This window comes from Etheostoma spectabile, chromosome 18 (genome assembly GCF_008692095.1).
Source record: "Etheostoma spectabile isolate EspeVRDwgs_2016 chromosome 18, UIUC_Espe_1.0, whole genome shotgun sequence".
NCBI classification, from domain to species: domain Eukaryota; kingdom Metazoa; phylum Chordata; class Actinopteri; order Perciformes; family Percidae; genus Etheostoma; species Etheostoma spectabile.
This window is the reverse complement of record NC_045750.1, coordinates 23,720,459-23,740,057: the sequence shown is the minus strand read 5'-3', so window position 1 is coordinate 23,740,057 and position 19,599 is coordinate 23,720,459. Positions and strand designations below refer to the sequence as shown.

The window sequence follows — 19,599 nt, the reverse complement described above, 5'->3', positions numbered from 1 at the left end:
TGTCAACTTTTACTCAACACTATTTAAAAACCACTCACATTTTTTTAAATTAAATGCTATAAAATTGAATAAGACACCCCAAAATGAATGAAAGTAGAGATCTGTACTTGCCAAAGAGCGTTGTGTCGAATCAATCATGTTATTTTGGGTAGTTAAAAAGAACATTGATATAGGAAAATGGGTCAATTTGACCCGAGGACAACATGACGGTTAAGATGTCTTCCAGTTTCAGTGTTAAATATTCTCTAGAAATTACAGTTTATTGATCTTTGAAAAGGTGTACTTTCATTATTATGCCGTTATCATTATATTAGATGAAAATGGTCTCAGAACGTCATATCTGGGACAATTTATAGTCCAGCAAAATGTGTTACCGTCACAAGCATACCTACTATTATAACACTTTATTATAGTATAAGATATAGAGCGGATATCTTTGAAGTTCTTACAACTGAAACACATACTGTACGTACAGAATGCAATATTAATCATGTTTTTGCCGTATCTTCTCTCAAACCAGTACATTCAACTGATAACTCTGCTGACTGAAGGAGTGGCGTCCTGCTGATTTGCTATCAGTTTGTGCCTGATGCAAGAACTTCAGGATTGCACATCTCTCATAAACAATCCCATTTCAACACACAGGACCTTGTTTGTCTACGGAAATGTGATGAAACAGAATTAAATACATCCAAACCTCCAGGATATCAGGCACAGTACCTTCTAGCAGAAGACATGACACTGGGTAAGAATAGAGTCTGATAGAAGACATTCCGTTGGGGAAGAATTTGCCCCGGCGCCCCTTGAAAAGTCGGAGAAGAACAACACACAGGGGCTGCGGGGGGGTTAGAACTCACCAAGTGTATAGGCCAAGAAGTTGAAGATCCCTGCAGCAACCCAGACCCAGCTAGGCACGTGTACGTGTCCTGCAGCTGACACACAAAGCATGTAAATAAGCAGAAACTGAGAGCCGTAGATTAGTCAAAATCATTTCACTTTTCTGGCTTAACTCAGCTAAAGTTGAAGGCAACGGACAACACCCTGCATCTTCTGAGCAGCATATTTTTTAAGTGAAACATTAACCGGTGTGCATAATTTGGTTTAGCTATTCTTGTGAGGACTGACCACAAATATACTTGTGAGGACATTTTATCCAGTGTGTGTAGTTCCAATAGAGGTTAGCCATATGAGTCATGTCTGTCCATTTATCGGTGTACCTCGTTATATGAGACGACAGACTGATAGAGCACAGAGTCGTGAGCCAGTCGTTGCTTATGTTCGAGACATCTCGGTGTATATGTCAACAGTAGTAGCTCAGTGTTTGTGTGTGTCTATGTAGAGTCACCAGTAAGAAGTGGACTTTGCCTGGACAGTAAACAAACTTGCCAACATGCACATTTCTAGTTTTTTTTGTTGCCAGCTTCTAGACTCGGGGTGGATTCAACTGGCAGAGTTTGTTTTATAAACTGAACACTCCCTCATGCGCTAGTCAAACACAACTAGGGGGAAAAGGAGCAGTACATTAGGACCTACCAGAGGCAGTGAAGTCAAAGTCGTAAAAGGCCAACATGAAGAAATTCAACACAAGGAACATAAAGCCTGTGAACGTAATGAGGTTTGGAGCCAACCATGTTGGTAGAAACTGTTGAGAAAGAGATGGACAGAGACAATAAGACAGTAACCGGGAATTAGCATGTCACTTGGCTGATAAATACACTCTTCTCATCCAAATACTGACACTGATGACGTAACTAGACATGAACTATTGTTGCCACACTTTGTGGACAGTGGCACCACTGTTAGGCAGAGATTCTCTTCATGACAGGGCGGGGACTTTTGTAAAACTTATCAGATCGCATTCAAGCAGAGATTAGCATTCAAATAAAATAAAGGCTCGATATAAGTAGATAAATGTGTCTTAACGTCCTGTTCACAAGTACCAGGACTAATGCACTTTATCAGGGACATGACTGCATTCAAATGAACACCGTATCCCCAAAGACCAGAACACAATATTACAATCAGAGACTGATGTGTTTGCAGAAAGACAAAGGAGGATGGTACCTGTTACTATATCACGGCAGACGGTTGGAAACCTCATTAATGATGTATTTACACACACGCACGCGCACACACACATACACACAGAGCTGAACAGGGTTCGTTTCTCACCTTTACCACAAAGTTCCAGAAAGGATGCATGACGTACACGGACAAGGGATTCGAGTCCACTGCACTGTACTGTGAAGAGACACAAATCAATCAGTCGGGATGTGATTAGCAGACCCAAACAGTTCTTTGGTTGCATTTGATTTTGTTTACAGCTTGTAATACCAGGCCACATGGCCTCCCGTGTAATTTGTTTACTGGTTAATTTTCGGTGGCCTGCCATCATTCAGAATCAAAATAAACCCGATCCCAGTCTCTGTTACTTTATCCAGGCACGACGAAAATCAGTGTGTGGGCTACAGCGTAATGTACCCTCTATGGTGGTCATACAGTTTAGGCTGTGTGTGTGAGGCTGCTTTTTGTGAGTTTATACTAGGGTTTCCAATTAAGAATAAATGCCGTCTCTCTGATGCCAGTTGTTCTTGGAGCACTGTTTTCTGTGATTGGTTTCAATTTATAGATTTAGAGCTCACACCCCTTGTTCACTTGAAACAGGACTGGGATCTGCATTTTCAGGTGGCTACAATTGGATTTTGAACTGCACTTAAGAGACTAAGCAGTAACTCAAGCACTTCTTTTAGAATGTCCACTGTGGATAGAGAGTGTGATTATGTTGTGTAATGTCAAAAGCCTGTGTTCCTCAAATCAACAAGATAACTAATGTGATTAATCACCACCACATATGCAAAAACACACATCATAGCGCGACTGAACACGTGATAGCACACACAGAGATCCAAGGGAGGCGGCAGTTTCTGTTGAGTGTCACAAAGGATGTGAGAGGCAGAAAGATGGGTGACAGCATGAAAGAGAGTGGGACGATCAGTGGAACAACCCTTCGCTCTCATCTGCTTCCCACTTGCATGCTTATGTCTGTGCACCTTAATAATGAAGAAAGAAAAAAAAACACTGAGTTTACACTGAGTCCTTTCATTCACTGACGTGTGTCATCTCTGGCCACAGTTGCTCAAGGCACAGTAGCCTACACAGAGGGAACCACTTGAAAAGTGATTATTGGAAAATCAGCATGATAAACAGTTCTGGGAAGCAGTTTCCCACAGTAATCAAATGAGGCTGTATTAAAAAGAGCATGGATGACCTATGCTTGTGTCATTCAAGGACAAAGAGCATGACAGGGAACATACACCCTTAGCCGTCGCCATCTTGGTATTTTGGAGCCAGAGGTGACCACTGTTTTCAGTCTGTGTGCTAATGGGTGTTCATTTCTCAGCTTGATTGTGGTATATGTGCATGATATGTTTTGGATTTTCCTATAAATTAACCTGAAAACAAGGTTATTGGCTACTGGTAGTTGCCAGGCCACCGACATCCCCGCTTTTGCTAGGCAACGGCGGCGATTTGAGCTCCAGAGAGCCCAGGATGAGAGCAGGCGGGCAGGTGTCAGTTCTTCGCAGAGCACCGACAAGAAGAAAACACACTTTACAGACTGTGTAATATTTAAAATACAAGATTCCCTCTCTGTGGTTCATGTGACATGATGAATACTATTATACAAAAAAAAGTCCAAATACACAGGGCTACCAATTGCTCAGAAATTGGGGACAAAGCCAGTGAATGAGTATGTATTTCATTGTGCGCAGGGGACATCAGTTTAGTAGGTGGCCCTTCAACATGGCCCAGGACAGATATCCATACACACTGCTGAAAGAATGTGTCCATATGCAGCCCAGAGCACCGGTGAAATGCGGTCTTAGCTAAGCATTCTCAATGTGTCCTGGGTGTGTTCACACCTGTAGTTAGAGCTGTCCACTTGTGATCGGATCACTCAGGACAGGTGCCAATGCCAGGTGTGAACATGGCCTACCTGTCTTAAGAATTAATGCCAAACTTACAGATATAAATGGATAAGGATTCTGAGTGAATACACATTGCTACTGTAGTGGTTATGTAAAATGGTACTGATCATAAACAAATGTGTGAACAATGCCCAGGTCAAAATATATCCCCATTATTACAACTCAATTGCCTTGTGATGTTAGATCCTTTAATAACTCCCATTGCTGTTTTCTACTGTCCTCCATAGCCAGAGACAGGACAACAGTCTCTTGGTATACTATCACATTGATGCTCATCTTTATGGGAATTAATTAGACACTGAAATCTTTGTGCCATGCAGAAATGATTCTGCTGTTTTAAACATTTCGACAACAGAGTTTTATGGTCACTGGAATTCATAGAAAAGTGATTTCGCTTGTCAGTCCTTGTTCATTGTCGGAGTTTCACGTCATTGGAACCTGGTTCAAGTTGACTTGTTTCCCCCTTAAGTTTGACATAACAGCAGCTACTTGGTTTAATTTCTGTCTGTGGTTGCAACATAAGTAAAGGTTTAAAAAGCTGGCTTTCTATACAAAGAGGAGACATACAGAATACATCTAAAATGTGTGAAAACACAAATTAATGCCTTAATTCACCAATCAAGCCCTGTTGAACAGCAAGAGTCGCTAGCTAGCTACTATTAGCTAGCACATATGCGCCAATGTCAAGCAAAACATGGCCAACTATTAGCTACACTTCCGGTCACCACTTTCAAAATAACAAAAAGTACTATTCGTGAACGGTAATAGACACTTAAGAAATGTCTTTGAAAAATATTATTTTTTTGTATTTACCAGACTTAAAATACCGTGTAAAATGCTTATATTTCGGGGGGAACAAAGTCAAACCTTTAGTCAGAGATGAGTAAATAACCACCACTTCCCACTTCACCACTTTCCTGAACGCTACTCAATAAACGGTTAGCTAGCTAACGTAGAGAGGACAACTCTATAAAAAACATTATGGTCAGAGCAGCATACGAGATCATACTGTAGCTAGCTAACTAACGTTATAACTAGCTACGTTATCTAACATTAATCACGCTTTAATTTTCTAGGTGATAATTGACCAGGATCTGGTATAGTTTTGGCTAACTTTGGTTGCCTTCACACACTCTTTCTTTGCCAGGGAAAACCCTGCAGATCGTGACAGCTAGCTAACTGTTGACATATATCCACACAGGGTCCATAGGTATGCACAGGGTCGGCTCAATGGTCAACGTCAGTCGCTAGCAGGCTATTTACAACATATTACCGTAACGTTACCTTGTATTTGTCGAAGCTTGCGAGCTGCTCCTGAGTGACATATTCGTAAAGAGCCATGGTGGTACAGTCTGGACCCACAAGGAGATAAATTGATATGTCTTCTTTTGGAAATGCGAACCCCAACGTTAGCTGCCAAGTCGAAGTACCATCTAGCTTGGCCGCTGCTGTTCACGCCGGGTGAGGTGATGTCGAAACATTTGGGCCACTCCTACGGAGCGCAACAGCCAACTGACTGGAGCTCACTACCGCCGCCTCTGGCCTGGAGGTTTGCGAAATTGCAATTTTATTTTTTAAAAGAAAAACAGCATTGGATTCTGTCGAATGGTCCAGAGTTACACGATTTTTCATTAATTTTGGTCTCACTCACATGCGAATAATGGTTGTTTAAGTCTCGTATCTAGGTTGTTTCTGTTAATTGTTCACTGACGTCCGCTTTAATTTCTCTGCTCTTAAACGTGACGTGGCTTTCCCTTGCAGCCGGAAGAGAGACAGGTTTGCTTGTCTGATGCTGAACAGCTGAAGTATCGCTCCAACCCAGTGGAAAACCCCAATTTAAGGAAAAAATGTAAGTTATATTATAAGTTGAACTGCTTTGCAATGAATTTAATGTCGTATATTTATGAAAAGCTTTATATGTGGCGTTCCCTTTTGGGCTAACGTTAGTTAGCTACCGTTAGCTAGCAACGCTAGCTAACGTTGCAAAGACTGGGGGTCCAAATGTAGCATGATTAACAACCATGTAATCAGTAATAAAAGCGATGGTTTTCTGGTCAATATACATATTTATAAGCAGAATACAGCGAACAGCAAGTACAGGCGTTTTGTGGCCAGTCACTACACATTCAAATTACGTCATGATATGATTATGTTTATGCTGGTGGTTTAACTTGACCGTAACTGTACATCATATTTTATATTATCTCAATGCTAGACATTTTAAAAAGATTTTTTAGTTTTTTTTCATGCATCTTTTAAAGCAGCTATTTGTTGCATTTTTCCAATATAATAAGAATTGATAAATTACTCGCAGGCATTTTTACTATTATTGTGAATATTAAAAAGTAATGGTTATAACGTCCATTCGCTTGAATGGATGTAATCAAGTGATTGGAAGGTCATAAGATGCATTCAGATAGATGTGTGAAAGGTGTGTTTCTCTCCTTTTGGGAAATGGACAGAGATGATGCAAAGTAAATTGAGTCAATAGAGAGATCCTTGCTGCTTTTGACTCTTCTAATTTCTATTTGTATATGTATTTATATGTCCATTTTTTTCTCTCTCAAGCTATTATATAGTCACTGCATAGAAAGGATTTTTTTTTTTTTTTAACCTTCTCCTGATGCCAAACTGTTCACAAATGTTTAACATGTTTGTAAAATTTAAAGATGATAATAAAAATAAAAAAAAGCTGCTTTTGACTTCCACTTGTAATACTATCTCTTTATCCTCAGCAGAATGGTGACGGACGTGCAGCTGGCCATATTCGCCAACATGCTTGGCGTGTCCTTGTTCCTGCTGGTTGTGTTGTATCACTACGTCGCTGTCAATAACCCCAAGAAGCTGGAGTAGAGTCCCCCAGTATGGTCGGAGAGGTGAATGCAATTTATGTCTTCGATGGTTCAGCACTTTCATATACACTGCCAACCACGATCAAGTCAAGTTACTTAACCCTCCTGTCGTCTTCGGGTCAAATTTTACCCATATTCATAGTTTCTATAGCAAAACATTTGGGTTTCTTTCAACCAAATTTTATTAAAATGTTGGTGTTTTATTTAATTGTATAGAATTATTCTGACTTCACTTTGATAGTCTGTGATTATCCATCAACATACATTCCTTTGATCTTAAATATTAGAATTATTCATACTTTTTGTTTTTTTTAACTCAAGTTAGACATCATGTCATATAGGCTACATGTGGTGTACTGACCATAAATTGTAAAACTAGTCGTGAAAAAGTCAAAAAATGCCACAAAAACATTGAGGGGGGAAAAAAAAAGATGAAGACACAAACGCTGCATTTAGTGACACAAGTGTCAAAAAGTGTAATGTTTTTTTTTTGAGCCTGAAAGACAACACAAGGGTTAAAGACTTGAAAAATCAAAGCACATTCAGCTACAGAAGACTATTCTTTCCAGGGTTTAACATCTGTGAACCTGCTGAAAATCTTTTTCTCCCCACAGGTGAGATGGGAGTCAATGCCATCACCATGGAAACAACATTCCCCACTTCCAGTCCCAGGAGATGAAGTTCTTTGTAAGATTGCACAGTAGTGTTTTTTTCTAATAAAAAAAAAAAAATGTATATGGCTTTTGCATGCGTCATTTATTCCTTTAGTGTGCATGCAGAATAACTTGTCTTATTGAGGTATTATATTGCAATACCTTTCAAGTTCCAACACAGTATTATATCAGTCACAGTAGAAGTAATTTGGTAAAAATCTGTTCTTATGTCACTGGGTTTAAGATGTGCTCATTACATTTAAAAAGACAACTCCTGTAGCAGTTTGACTCACACAAAATATTTATATCATATGAATATATATATGGTTAGAAAGTACAGGTTCCTATAGTTGTGTGCTGTGGAGCAAAAATCTCTAAAGGAATGTGACAAAGTATATTTTAACCAGATATAAAGCGTATAAGGGTATTAACCCACCCTTTGGACTTCACCACGTTTTACTTTTTAAAGTGTTTATGCCACTTGTGTAAATGGCTTTATGTGGAAAAGGAAAGTCCCAAATCACAGTACTCTGGTAGACTGCAGCAGATGCAACCGCTGCCAGGCTTTATGGGAATTGGTGTCCTCTCTCACTGGGGCCTCATTCACATTCATGCTTGAGGGTGGCCTGCTGTAGGCAGATACAGCTGTGCCATGTTTTTCCCTTCCATTTTTAATAACTCACTACTTTACTCCAAGAGATAATTGGAGCCTTAAAAGGTCCAGCTACTATTACTGTTATTATCCAAAAACTCGCTTGCCACACATGGCTCACACAGGTAATTTCCACCACATATGACAATATGTGCAGTTAGTTATCGTTTCATAAGTGGACTTAAAAGTCCATTTCAGTTTCTTTGCTGTGGATCTGCGTTTAATTACATTAAATACACACTTCACTCACAAATTTGTTTCTAAAATCACAATGGAAATACAGAGTTTTATAAAGGTGCTGTTGTGCTTGTCAGTCTGAATAAAAATCAACCTGTTGCTGTAATAGTACAAGTGGCTGACTGTAAAAATACTAGTGGATTACAGTGTTGGTCGGAGTGCATTTAACATCTCATTTTGGGGGCTGGACATCAGAAGGCAAGGACTAAAAACACAAAAACCGATATGAGAAGTACAATGGTAAAAGTAGCTGAAAGGTTAAAGGATGTTTCAGGCCTACGGATTCTTGTTAAGTTGGAAAACTTGGATGGGGAAGTTTTGCACCTCTCCCGTAACTTAGCAACAGTTCATTGAGCAAGGCACTAAACCTCCAGCTGCTCCAGTGAAGCTGCTTTTATAATGGTTGGAATGGACAGCTCCACGGTCTTACTATGTTGAACGGCATGGTTGAAAACACCACGTGTGCTCTGGAAAATCTGAATAAATACTGCTAACATTGTTGTATTGCACATTAAGATGCCTCAAATGATTCTCTATTGATGAGAGTGCCCCCTCCTGTTTCCTAGTTATAAATGGTTTTGGTCACAATATAGGAATTTAGGCTCACATGAAGCAAATATAGACATATACGCCAGCCTCTTCTGTGCAGTTCCTAGGCTTCTCCACACAGGGTCACTGTCTCACACAGGGTCAATGTCTCAGGCAGGGGCATCACTGGACTTTCCTCAACCTTGGAAGACAACATCATACAGTTTTAGCAATTTGATTCATTCATGTTCAAAATTTGTTTCTCTCTGAATGTACATTATTCTATATGTGTCTGTTTTCACCTGTTGCACTGTCCCGTCCTTCTCTTGTGCAGGTTCTATAATGGTGGTTTCTGTGTAGTGGAGACTCCTATCTGGGCTTTTCTTCATTAGTGCTTTAGAGACCAACTGCACGGCACACTCTTTTTTCCCTGATACACCTGTATATGGCAATACATATGATGTTAACTGGATTTGTGCAGTTAACATACTGGAAAGAGTAAACTCTCAAAGCAATGTCATGCAGCACTTTACACTTACGGTACAAAGGAAAATAGCTGTGACACTTGAATGGGAATATACTGTATTCTAAAGCCGTATTGAGAGCTACAGGTATGGAAATGGGAAGCTGCGTGTTTCATCGTGTCACTAAAACCTGGTCCAAAATGTTATACATAAAGACAAATTTGCTAAACCCTGAATCCTATTTTGACTGGTGCAACATTAGTCAGGGGACTGTCTCTAGACCAGAGTCAATAGCACAGCAACATGTGTAAGTGTGTGTATACATGCCTGACAGTGACAGGTGTCGATGGAGGCCAGGTCTAAGCAGCTTCCAGACCTTCATGGTGGCTGACACCTCCTTATCTCCTAATGGAACTGGGTTAATGCTCCTAGGGGATGCTGTGGTGTCATGTGCAGGAGGGCTTTCAGTCGACCCCACCCTCCTGATGGGGATGCGGCTCACGTGGGGTTGCAGCTCACATCTGGGCCGGCAATAAAGAGGTTAGCATGTTTTACCCATGGAAATAGAACAAGAGTGGAACGGATTGTGAATTGTTTTCTGTGGTCATTTGACTAGCACTACAGACAGTGGTGACTGATCTTAGTTAAAATGGTGACAAAACACGTCAGCTGGGCTGTAAAGTGTATCACAGACTACTTCTCCGGGAGGAGGGTGGACAGCAGCTCCGGAGACGGACGGCTGCATAGATGGCTAGCCCAGTGGTTCCCAAACTTTTTCAGCTCAAGACCCAAAAGAGAAATTTGGTGTCTCCCCGGGACCCGAATTTACAAAAATACACCATGAATCATTGTACCATCTACATTTTTAAACTGTGGACAAAAGACGGAACAAACCATGAATTTAAATGTATATGAAATATATTTATTCCATTATAAAAGTGAACAAAATACAGAAAAGGTCTTTATTCTCCTTTCTGTGTCTCACCCCTTACTCAACTCATGCTCTTATCCCCTCCTAGGATAAGAGAAGAGAGAGAGAGAAAAAAAACCCCACAGCATCTGAGCTGAACGGACCAGTTTAGCAAAAAAGAACGCTCATTCATAAGATTGATATGGATTTTACTCTGCCAATTGACGACCCAATAAAAACGGGTCTGCGACCCATTTTGGGTCCCGCCGCTAAGTTTGGGAAACACTGGGCTAGCCTGTCTGGGAGGCAGAATGACCGGCAGCCAGCCCGCTGATTGGCTCATTGTCTGTAACCAGTGTAGCATGAAAGCATGGTGGAATTAGCATGCTAGGTAGCTAACTAGCAGACGGCTGGCTAGTTAGCTGGCTTGCTAATTCCGGCATGCTTTCACGCTATACTAGATACAGAAAATGGGCCAACCAAAGTTGTCACTTATTTGGTGACAGCAGTTAACAGTGTGTTGCTAAATTGTATTCATTGGCTCACTATGCTTTGTTTAACTCCACTAGTCGTTCCTGCAAAACCTCACCTTAGTGAGTCCCCGATAGGGCTGCACGACATCAGGAAAACATCTAACCGGCGAATATTTTGACTGATATCGCGATATGACTCGCGATATTAGAAGGAATGATCATTTTTACAGCATTATTCTCATTTTCAATGAAAAATGTAAACATTGAAAGAAATTAAAATGATTAAAGTGAGATTTTTGCGAGGATCTGTACCAAAAAAATAAATGATTGTAGGACAGGACATCTCTGCAGCACCACAGTACTTCACTCAGAATGGTTTCACACACATTTTGCCATTAACAAATATTGCGCCCCCCTGCGATTTGTCCATATTACGATTTCGAGACAATTGTGATTAATTATGCATCCCCAGTCCCCGACTTGCAGCAAATTGGTTTATACTTAAGTTATGACGGTACCAGCTCTTTGCAATGGCAATAGTACACATAAATATGGCCCCCGCTCTGACCATCCTGCTGTTTTTTTGAATGGGTATGTCCATTCTCATTCTATTCCTATGGTTTCACCCCTCATCGATATCATGTTTCAGGGTGACAATGCAGATGTTGGGTGACAGCAGCTCGGGGGTAGAGTGCTCGGCTAGATCCCAGGCTCCTCCGGCCACATGTCAAAGTGTCCATGAGCAAGACACTGAACGCCCAGTTGTTCCCTGGTGCTGTATTTAAAGCCGTCCACTGCTCCCAATACGCAGGGTGGGTTAAAATGCAGTAATCGTATTTCACTACATTGCACTTTAAATTGTATGTGACGAGTAAGAGTAAAGTTTTGTTATGTGTAACCTTCTTAATCCTAATTTTTGTCATCATTGTGCACTGTTTTTAAAAATAGATTTCATTTCATTTGTGAAATCCAACCCTTTTTTGGATTGAAATTGTTCCCTGTGAGATTTAAAAACTCCAAGATACATAGACAAGATTGGACTCACTTGCTAAATTTGATGGAGGAAAGGATGTGTTCAGGGCCCAAGGCTTTAGCAGTCTGTGGCAGATGGAGACGTTACAAGTGAGACTTTATAAAACAAGTGTCTGTCATATGTAGGATATATGATAGAAAACAACTGTCTGGGAGTGAGCCTGCAAGGTCAGCTAACCTCTGTGCGGGCCTCTGCGGGGTGATGAGTGATTGTAAGAGTCCGGCATCCTCTCCTCACGCGCCCAGGATGCATGGGGAAAGGAATTCTGGACCAACCCACTGAACTGGGTCCACCAGCCTGAAAGTCTGGGCAGCTGAGGCCTGTTAACCAGACGAAGGGACATAAATACAAGGCACAGGGAACAAAAAGGAGAAACAGTGCGTGACAATGACACGACGTTCAAAGGACACCGTGTTCATGGTAAATGACAGAAAACTATTTGGAAATCGATCTACCACAAATTCCTTCTCTTTATCTCACATACAGTAAATAAGCGTTTTCACAAAGAGCCTAATCCAAACAAATGGGGGAACACACACACACACACACGAGGATCCACACACAGAAGTTGCTTCACAAAGGGATAGATTTTATTCCAGAGGTTAAACAGAAAGGCGGTAAAGACAGCAGACATTCAAGAAGGGGATATTCTGTTACAGAGACAAACACTTACTACCAACCGTAGTCTGATAAAGAAGGTTAGCACCAAATTGAAGGAAACGGCACAATTCTCATATGGAACATAAAGCAGAAAGACCTGGGGAGAATGTGACTACGCATAAAGTGTTTCCACCTGAAGCTTTTTTCTTTGTCGTTCTATATACTGCTTTAGGACTGAAACAACCAAGAAACAGGAAATGAAAGTTCACAGTGAGAAAGCAGAATAAAATTACAGTACCCTCTACATTTTTCAGGGCACGGATTTCAAGTGACAGCCCTCCCACTGCAGAGGCTACATGAAAATCATCGCCTTAGTGATATTACAGAAGCATTAAGTAAGACTTTTATATCCCCAGAGCACAAAACGACAATCAAATTTGTAGAAGTTTGAGTTTCACTCCTGGTAACCTAATAATTGGCTTATATTCTCTTTTTGGAGACATTTCCATCTTTGTAAGAGAGGGCGAAGCTGCAAGACAATCACTGGCATTAGTTTTAGTTTGATATGTGCTCTAGTTAGCTAGCTTTCTCTTTTGTGAAAAGGTCAACAAAAGAATATGAATGAAAGTCTACGACAAAGCAGATTTTATTTTTTTTTTTTTTTTTTTTTTTTTTTTTTTTTTAATAAGCAGAGCCTCCAAAACCTACTGCTTACAACGGAACCCAGGGCAAGGCACATCGTCACCACAATGTCACACAGCACTGGGACAGAGGATGGCCACAGCGAGTCAAGGCCAGATACTCTGAAAGCTATTTGGATCCAACTGATCCAAGATCTGGTTTATCTGCTGCGCGTGAAAACCTCTCCAGGTCTCGCATGCGCTGCCTCAGCGTCTTCAGTGCATCTGAACTGGGCTGGTCCTAAAAACACAGACCATCATCAAGTACTTGGATGACGGCACACAACAACTGAATTACAGACGAAACACAAGAATTCCACAATTGATCTATGAGGCTTACATATAGACCAAGACAACATCTCTAATAACCACAAAATATATTAACTTTGACAATGGACAGCTTATGGACTAAATACCTGCCATGTTCAATTCAAACTAGGAAACACACGAATGTGCTTGAATAAATAATGAGCGATGTTTTGTCGCTAGTTTGCTGAAACGTGTAACTGTTTTTTTTAACTGTTCACTTTATTGACACATAAATCTATATGGGAATTGTATTAGAAAAATTCTAAAGAGAACTTTGACTGCTTGGACAGTGGACCAAACACTGTGCGTTTATGTGGTATTGCTTATTGGCAAAGAGCTCCACGAAGCAACTCTTTTTTTTTTTTTTTTTTTTTTTTTTTTTTTATCTCAATGGAACTCAGTTATGGTCCACATGAGGTTTCTGGCAGTAAGCTACGCTGTGAAGATCATAACGCCAAGACCAACATTGGACTGACACTGGAATGATGCAGGTTTCATAACTATTAAAGAAATGAATCACAGACTTGCATACAAAACTAACCCACAGTCCTTTTAAAGTGATTTTCAGTCACTAGAAATTAAATATAATCTACAGACTGCTCAATTCTACTTTGAACTGACTCCAAATATGACTATAAGTGGATGGTGGGATTAGCCTCTGTATTGCAATGTTTCACACAAGTATTACAGAGAGAAATACAAATACATTGAAAAAAGAAACAATAGATAATAAGGTGCTTTGATAGATTTGACAGAATCAGAAAGCCACACTACGTTCAGTCTAATTTGGCAAATTCTCAAAAATAAAACAACCGATAAATAATTAAAAATTCAAGAGCAGCAGGGCTAAAGTAAAACTATATCATTCGTACTGTAGCTGATCCTTCCATTTACACAGTATATCTGCAAAAATATCAGCACAGTAACATTCTTTGTAGCTTATTACTTGTATACAGACTAAAAAGGAGACTTCATCAGTGTAATGTAATTCATTAGTATAATATTTCCAATATTAACGTATGCTGTAGATATATCCTGTATATTATGTAAGTCCTAGGGGACTGTAAAACAAGCTACAAAAACTATGCCAGAGGAGAGGACATTGTAATAATAAGCAATGCTTGACTCATGGTTGGTAATTAAATAAAAAAAAACATTTTCAACACATTTCACTCACAATTGGAATTTGAGGAATGTTTGTGCCAGAAACATGCCATTACACAGATATGTATGTGCAGATGGAAAAACAAACATATTATGCTAGCACCAGTGATACACAGACCCCCCCCCCCCCCCCCCCCCCCACTTGAGATCAAATAGTAATTTGCACTTGTTTTGACCAACAGTACAATCTCTTGACTTGTCTGGTACTGGTGCAATTTGCAAGAGCTAACACACACACACTCAATCCACCCACCCACACACACTCAATCCACCCACACACACACACACACACACACACTCAGTCCCCACACACACACCTATGCCCAAGCCCTCACAGGTTGGGTTACATTGAGTCCTGGGTGGGCCCATCTTGAGTATTGGTGGGTGGCTGCAGGCCCTGAAGGAGCAGGGGGCTGAGTTTGGAGAGCAGCCTGGAACGGGGCAGAGCCTGCAGGGAAGGGAGCAAGGTGGACAGGCTGGGGGACTGGAGGGAGTACAGACCTGTCATCGTGACGGAGGCCGGGAGGGGACAGGAGCCCGCTGCACACACGGAGGAAGACGAGGAGGACGAGGAGGAAGTGGGTGAGAGTGGGGGGCGGGAGGGTGTGTGGCTGTTGCTGGGAGACCGTAGGATGGAGTGGTGGTGGGGGGGGCGTCTCTTCTCCTGAGGCTTAGGGTCTACAGAGAGGGAGACACACAAACACATACACACACACACATGCCCCAGCTCAGAGACATGCAGGAATCAGGGATCAGACTAACACAAAGTGCCCTTCACATGAGCCATGTACTGAGACACACGTGATGTTTAGGTGCTCTTGGTACGCCAATTGACGAGTTGTATGTCAGAATCTGCATGATGGGAAAAAATACGTGTGGGTAAAAAAAAAAGAAAAAAAAAAAAGAAATCCATTTGGTCTTGGTGCCTTGGAACAGGGCTCATCTGAGTAGAACTGATCTGGAAAGGTGAAAACATGCACGCACAGACAGCAGCAGTCATGCAGGGGTCATACTGATGATCCAGGCCATAGACACCCAGGACATTCATTCATTTGTTCATGTCTCTGAAATACAGCCAACCCCAAACCTGGGACCAATTTTACATCACCATCTCAATAAACCTAGTTCATATCGAAGGCGGTTCATTTACGGGATGGTTCCGGAAGTCCCGCCGGATGTCCCTTACTTTCTGCTTTCTTTGTGTTTACTTTAAACTCTGGTTGGATCGAGCAACGTTAACCGGAACCTCTGGGCAATGTTACAGTGGCTTGCATGCGTTTACACACCCATGCTAAAGTTGATTAAAAAGAGGAATAAAAAAAAACATCTTTTGGAAATTGATCTTAAAGCGTTAATTCAAAACATTAGGAACATCCAACTTTTTAAGGACACCAATTTTCTTTGTGAATGAGTAATGTATTGTAAATAAATAAATGTTCTTCCTCAAAATACAGGGGGCATAAGTATACACCCCCATATGTTAAAATACAGGGGGCATAAGTATACACACCCCTATGTTAAATTCCCATAGAGGCAGGCACATTTTTATTATTAAAGGCCAGTTATTTTATGGATCCAGGATACTATGCATCCTGATGAAGTTCCCTTGACCTTTGGAATTAAAATACCCCCCCCCCACATCATCACATACCCTTCACAATGCATAGAGATTGGCATGGCTTTATTTCAGTTAGCTTAATAGCTGGTTTGATTTGCATTTAGAGATGATCTTATGATGATTCCCCATGCCTATCTCGATGTATGGTGAAGGGTATGTGATGAGGGGGGGGGGGGGGTATTTTAATTCCAAAGGCCAAGGGAAATTATCAGGATGGCAAGTTTGAAAAGAAATGTGCATCATGCAACAAGGCAGGCGGGCCTGCTTAGCTCATTCGGGGAATGATTGCAAATATTGCATAAAAGAATACTGCATGTTTATGGCATTTACTCTTTAATTGGGATGTTTTGGGACCGATTGGCTCGAATTTGGGAATGGATGAGGTACACGCAGCGACACACTGGTAAGAGCAAATGAAGTTTAATCTTGTACCCAGCTTATTTATATAGCGCACGTTACTGTATTGTGTTTGTGTGTACAGTTGACTTAATTTATTAATGGCGTGTGTGGTGCAAATGTTCCACCAAACAAGTTCATTCCAGAGACCATTTTGCAGCTGCCCAAGACAATTGCGAACAACCCCTGAGTGTTTTTTCTCCTAACCAGGAGCGTATGCTCCTCTTGCCAGACCTTGCACTGCACCGCTGTGGAGATAGGTCTGGCAATGCGAGACTACAATAACCCTGAAGCCAACAGTCACACAGGCTCTGACCCAGTAGCTTAACAACTTCAACAGCAGAAAGAGAGAAACAAGATGACAAATGATGTGAGGTGATAGAAAATGCCAGCCAGCAACGCAGAAGCAGATGGCTTGAGAGATCAACTCACCCCTGACTGGCCCGAGTGTCTTGTTGCCTCCACGTCCGCCGTTGTGCGTGCCGTTGTGCTGCGTGTGAGTCCGGGGTGGGGGGCAGCCAAACGTAAAGCTCGGGGAGCTGTGCATCTTTGGGGAGGGAGTCTGGCTGCTGCTACTGTGGCTGTTGCAGCGAATGCGACTGAGGGTGTTCTCCGACGCCGAGCCAGACAGACAGCTGTTCGGAAAGTCAAGTCAAGCACAGAAACCCACGACCCGAATGTTACGTGGGACAAAGAAACCAAGGGTACTGAAGCGTGTAGTCTTTTTTTGGTTTAATAAAAGAGACGTAAACTCACTTGTTGAAGCTCTTCGGCGGTGATGCCTTGCTGCCACTGTGGTGTATTCGTGGTGGAGGCTGAGCGTGGATGTGTGTGTTCAGGCCTTTGGTGTTGCGGACGTGCTTGAGGATCCAAGCTCGGAGGTTCATCAGGCAGCTGTGCTCCGACAGCACCAGCCGTGGCCAGGGGTTACACTCTGCCATGTCCAGGGCTGAGATGGCCACGGCACGCCCCACCTGATGCACAACACCCATTGGTTTACTTCACATGGTGTGGTTTTGCATGCGATTCTCACTTATAGGGCTGCACAATTAATCACAATTTTATCAAAATCGCAATATGAACTAGCGCAATATTCAAATTGCAAGAGGGCGCAATATTTGTTAAAGGCTAACTATGTGGCAAGCCAATAAAAATATTGTGGTGCTGCAAAGATGCTCCGGTCTACAAATTGTATCCTACAGGCTAAAAAGTATGTGTTTGGTACAGATCTTGGCAAAAAATCTTAAATCATTTAATTTTTTATATTTTTCAATGAAAATGAGAATCATACAAAAATGATCATTCCATCCAATATCGTGAATCATATCGCAATATCAGTCAAAATAATGACAATTGGGTATTTTCCTCATATCGTGCAGCCCTAATCACATATCAAAAACATGAATGTGCAGCTATTGTAGAATTATCAGTTGATGACAAGGAAGTCAATAGCTTGAGATGCAATGTGTTGAAAGGATATTCATTCACGTGCTCCAAAAACCTGCAATTCTTAACCAAAGAATCATATTCCCCTCTGAATGAGAAGGAATACTTCTTGTTTTCCTACCTGTTCAAATATTTCTGGAGTGTATTTTGGAGGGAATGATGGCGGTGGAGGGGGGGTTGCCCGTCCGTTGTCATGACAAGCAGGTGGAATGGTGTTCATGGTTTTTCCTGTGTTGTAGTTGCACTCCAAAGTGTAGCTGATGGGGACCCAATAACACAAACTTGTAAAAAAATATACATTTAAAGCTTGAACACGAATTAGGCGTATGAGTTGACGTCAGATCATTTACATTCGAGGTAATGACTGAGAAAGAACAGCAGATGTTTTCTGCAAGTTTGATTTTACATGACTCTTGTAAACTGCATTTTGACAGAGTTAAGCATTATTAATAACACCATGAAAGATTTCTAAACAACAGTGGGATTATCACTCTTCTGTACATTCCAGAAAGGCGTACTCTGACTCTCAGAGATTAAAAAATAGACTTTTTTTTAAAAGCTGCCCATGTGCTTTTGAAGGCGACAACCATACACATTACACAACTGTTGGCTTTTGGTGAATTCATTGAAATCTGACCTGTGAAGCAGCCCTATGGCTTTGTGAACGGCCACCCGCCCGCTGCCTTCTTTAGACTGACCATCTCTCTTGTCTCGTGCATACATGTTTTTCTCCGAGAAGTTACAGCCCAGGAAATCAAAGTGGGCGGAGTTCACAGCGATCAGCCTTGGATACAGCATGTTCTCTACCTGCAGAGAGAGAATGCACAGGAGCTTAGAATCACCCCTGGAATCAGTCCTGTATCCAAAAAGTATAGTACCGCTTGTGCTGTGGCTGCTGTATGGGGATGAGCAAATATGAGGACATGATTTAAAACAATTTTCAAAAAACACTGCCAAGGGAGGGTGAGTATATTTTATAATGTTTACCTGCTGGCTCTCGTCAGAAAGGTTATTTCCGTACATGAAGCATCCCCGTTTGGAGGCGTGGCCGTGTAAGTCCACATAATATGCCACACCGCCATCCTGGGGTGGAACTGCTTCCTGTTCCTCCACCTGTGGTACGGTTACCTCGACAGTAACAGGAGCTACAGTCTCCGGGGAGCTAGATGAGCTGTTCTGGTCCCCCCTCCCCATCTCTGTGGTGACCCAGGCCTTTTCCTCCATCACCATGGGAACGTCTGGCAGCGCGGGATTTGCATCCTTCTCTGCGTTTCGTTGGTTCAAGCTGACTTCGAGGGCAGTGAAGGGAGGGGACTGATGCTGATTGGCAGGTTTGACGCTAAGTGGCGCGGTCTGCGGGTGCGGGGGGCTGTTACAGTGATTGCTGGACTGTGGATTGTGCCGGCGGTTGTGTGTGTGGTGGTAGAGCAACAGTGTTTTGGCTGCATAGATGGAAGGGTGCAGCTCAGGGCTGGGGTTCAGGTATTGTCTGTTCAAGTTCACACCCCTGGAATCAGTCCTGCAAACAAGAGACAGGTCACTGAAAACACTGTAACACTGTTCACTTAACCCTCATGTTGTCCTCGGGTCAAATTGAC

General features: G+C 41.8%; 3 protein-coding genes across 6 annotated transcripts in view; 1 reads left to right on the top strand and 2 right to left on the bottom strand.

The window, feature by feature from the left end:
* selenoi (selenoprotein I) overlaps positions 1 to 5,543 on the bottom strand; it is an 11,321-nt gene extending 5,778 nt beyond the window's left edge. Inside the window, exons 1-4 of one of the 2 annotated variants that reach the window (XM_032542509.1) lie at positions 5,271 to 5,543; positions 2,173 to 2,241; positions 1,534 to 1,642; positions 858 to 932 (exon numbers count right to left, since the gene is read on the bottom strand). In XM_032542509.1, the coding sequence (XP_032398400.1) occupies positions 858 to 932; positions 1,534 to 1,642; positions 2,173 to 2,241; positions 5,271 to 5,327 (310 nt within the window). In that variant the 5' untranslated portion in view covers positions 5,328 to 5,543. The remainder of the gene's footprint in view (positions 1 to 857; positions 933 to 1,533; positions 1,643 to 2,172; positions 2,242 to 5,270) is intronic. The other variant, XM_032542508.1, reaches the window with a different exon arrangement.
* A 1,182-nt stretch (positions 5,544 to 6,725) lies between these two features.
* Positions 6,726 to 7,582, top strand: ost4 (oligosaccharyltransferase complex subunit 4 (non-catalytic)). The gene is made up of 2 exons (XM_032542510.1): positions 6,726 to 6,862; positions 7,453 to 7,582. Exon 1 carries the CDS (start codon positions 6,726 to 6,728, stop codon positions 6,837 to 6,839), a length of 114 nt encoding a protein of 37 aa, XP_032398401.1. The 3' UTR covers positions 6,840 to 6,862; positions 7,453 to 7,582.
* Positions 7,583 to 7,806: 224 nt separating this feature from the next.
* Positions 7,807 to 19,599, bottom strand: part of agbl5 (AGBL carboxypeptidase 5) — a 17,705-nt gene continuing 5,912 nt past the window's right edge. Inside the window, exons 7-17 of one of the 3 annotated variants that reach the window (XM_032542506.1) lie at positions 18,989 to 19,520; positions 18,639 to 18,808; positions 18,123 to 18,258; positions 17,312 to 17,529; positions 16,988 to 17,190; positions 15,043 to 15,219; positions 11,966 to 12,108; positions 11,801 to 11,853; positions 9,700 to 9,893; positions 9,211 to 9,347; positions 7,807 to 9,110 (exon numbers count right to left, since the gene is read on the bottom strand). In XM_032542506.1, coding sequence (XP_032398397.1) covers positions 9,033 to 9,110; positions 9,211 to 9,347; positions 9,700 to 9,893; positions 11,801 to 11,853; positions 11,966 to 12,108; positions 15,043 to 15,219; positions 16,988 to 17,190; positions 17,312 to 17,529; positions 18,123 to 18,258; positions 18,639 to 18,808; positions 18,989 to 19,520 — 2,041 coding nt within the window. In that variant the 3' untranslated portion in view covers positions 7,807 to 9,032. The remainder of the gene's footprint in view (positions 9,111 to 9,210; positions 9,348 to 9,699; positions 9,894 to 11,800; positions 11,854 to 11,965; positions 12,109 to 15,042; positions 15,220 to 16,987; positions 17,191 to 17,311; positions 17,530 to 18,122; positions 18,259 to 18,638; positions 18,809 to 18,988; positions 19,521 to 19,599) is intronic. The other 2 variants (XM_032542504.1, XM_032542507.1) reach the window with 2 other exon arrangements.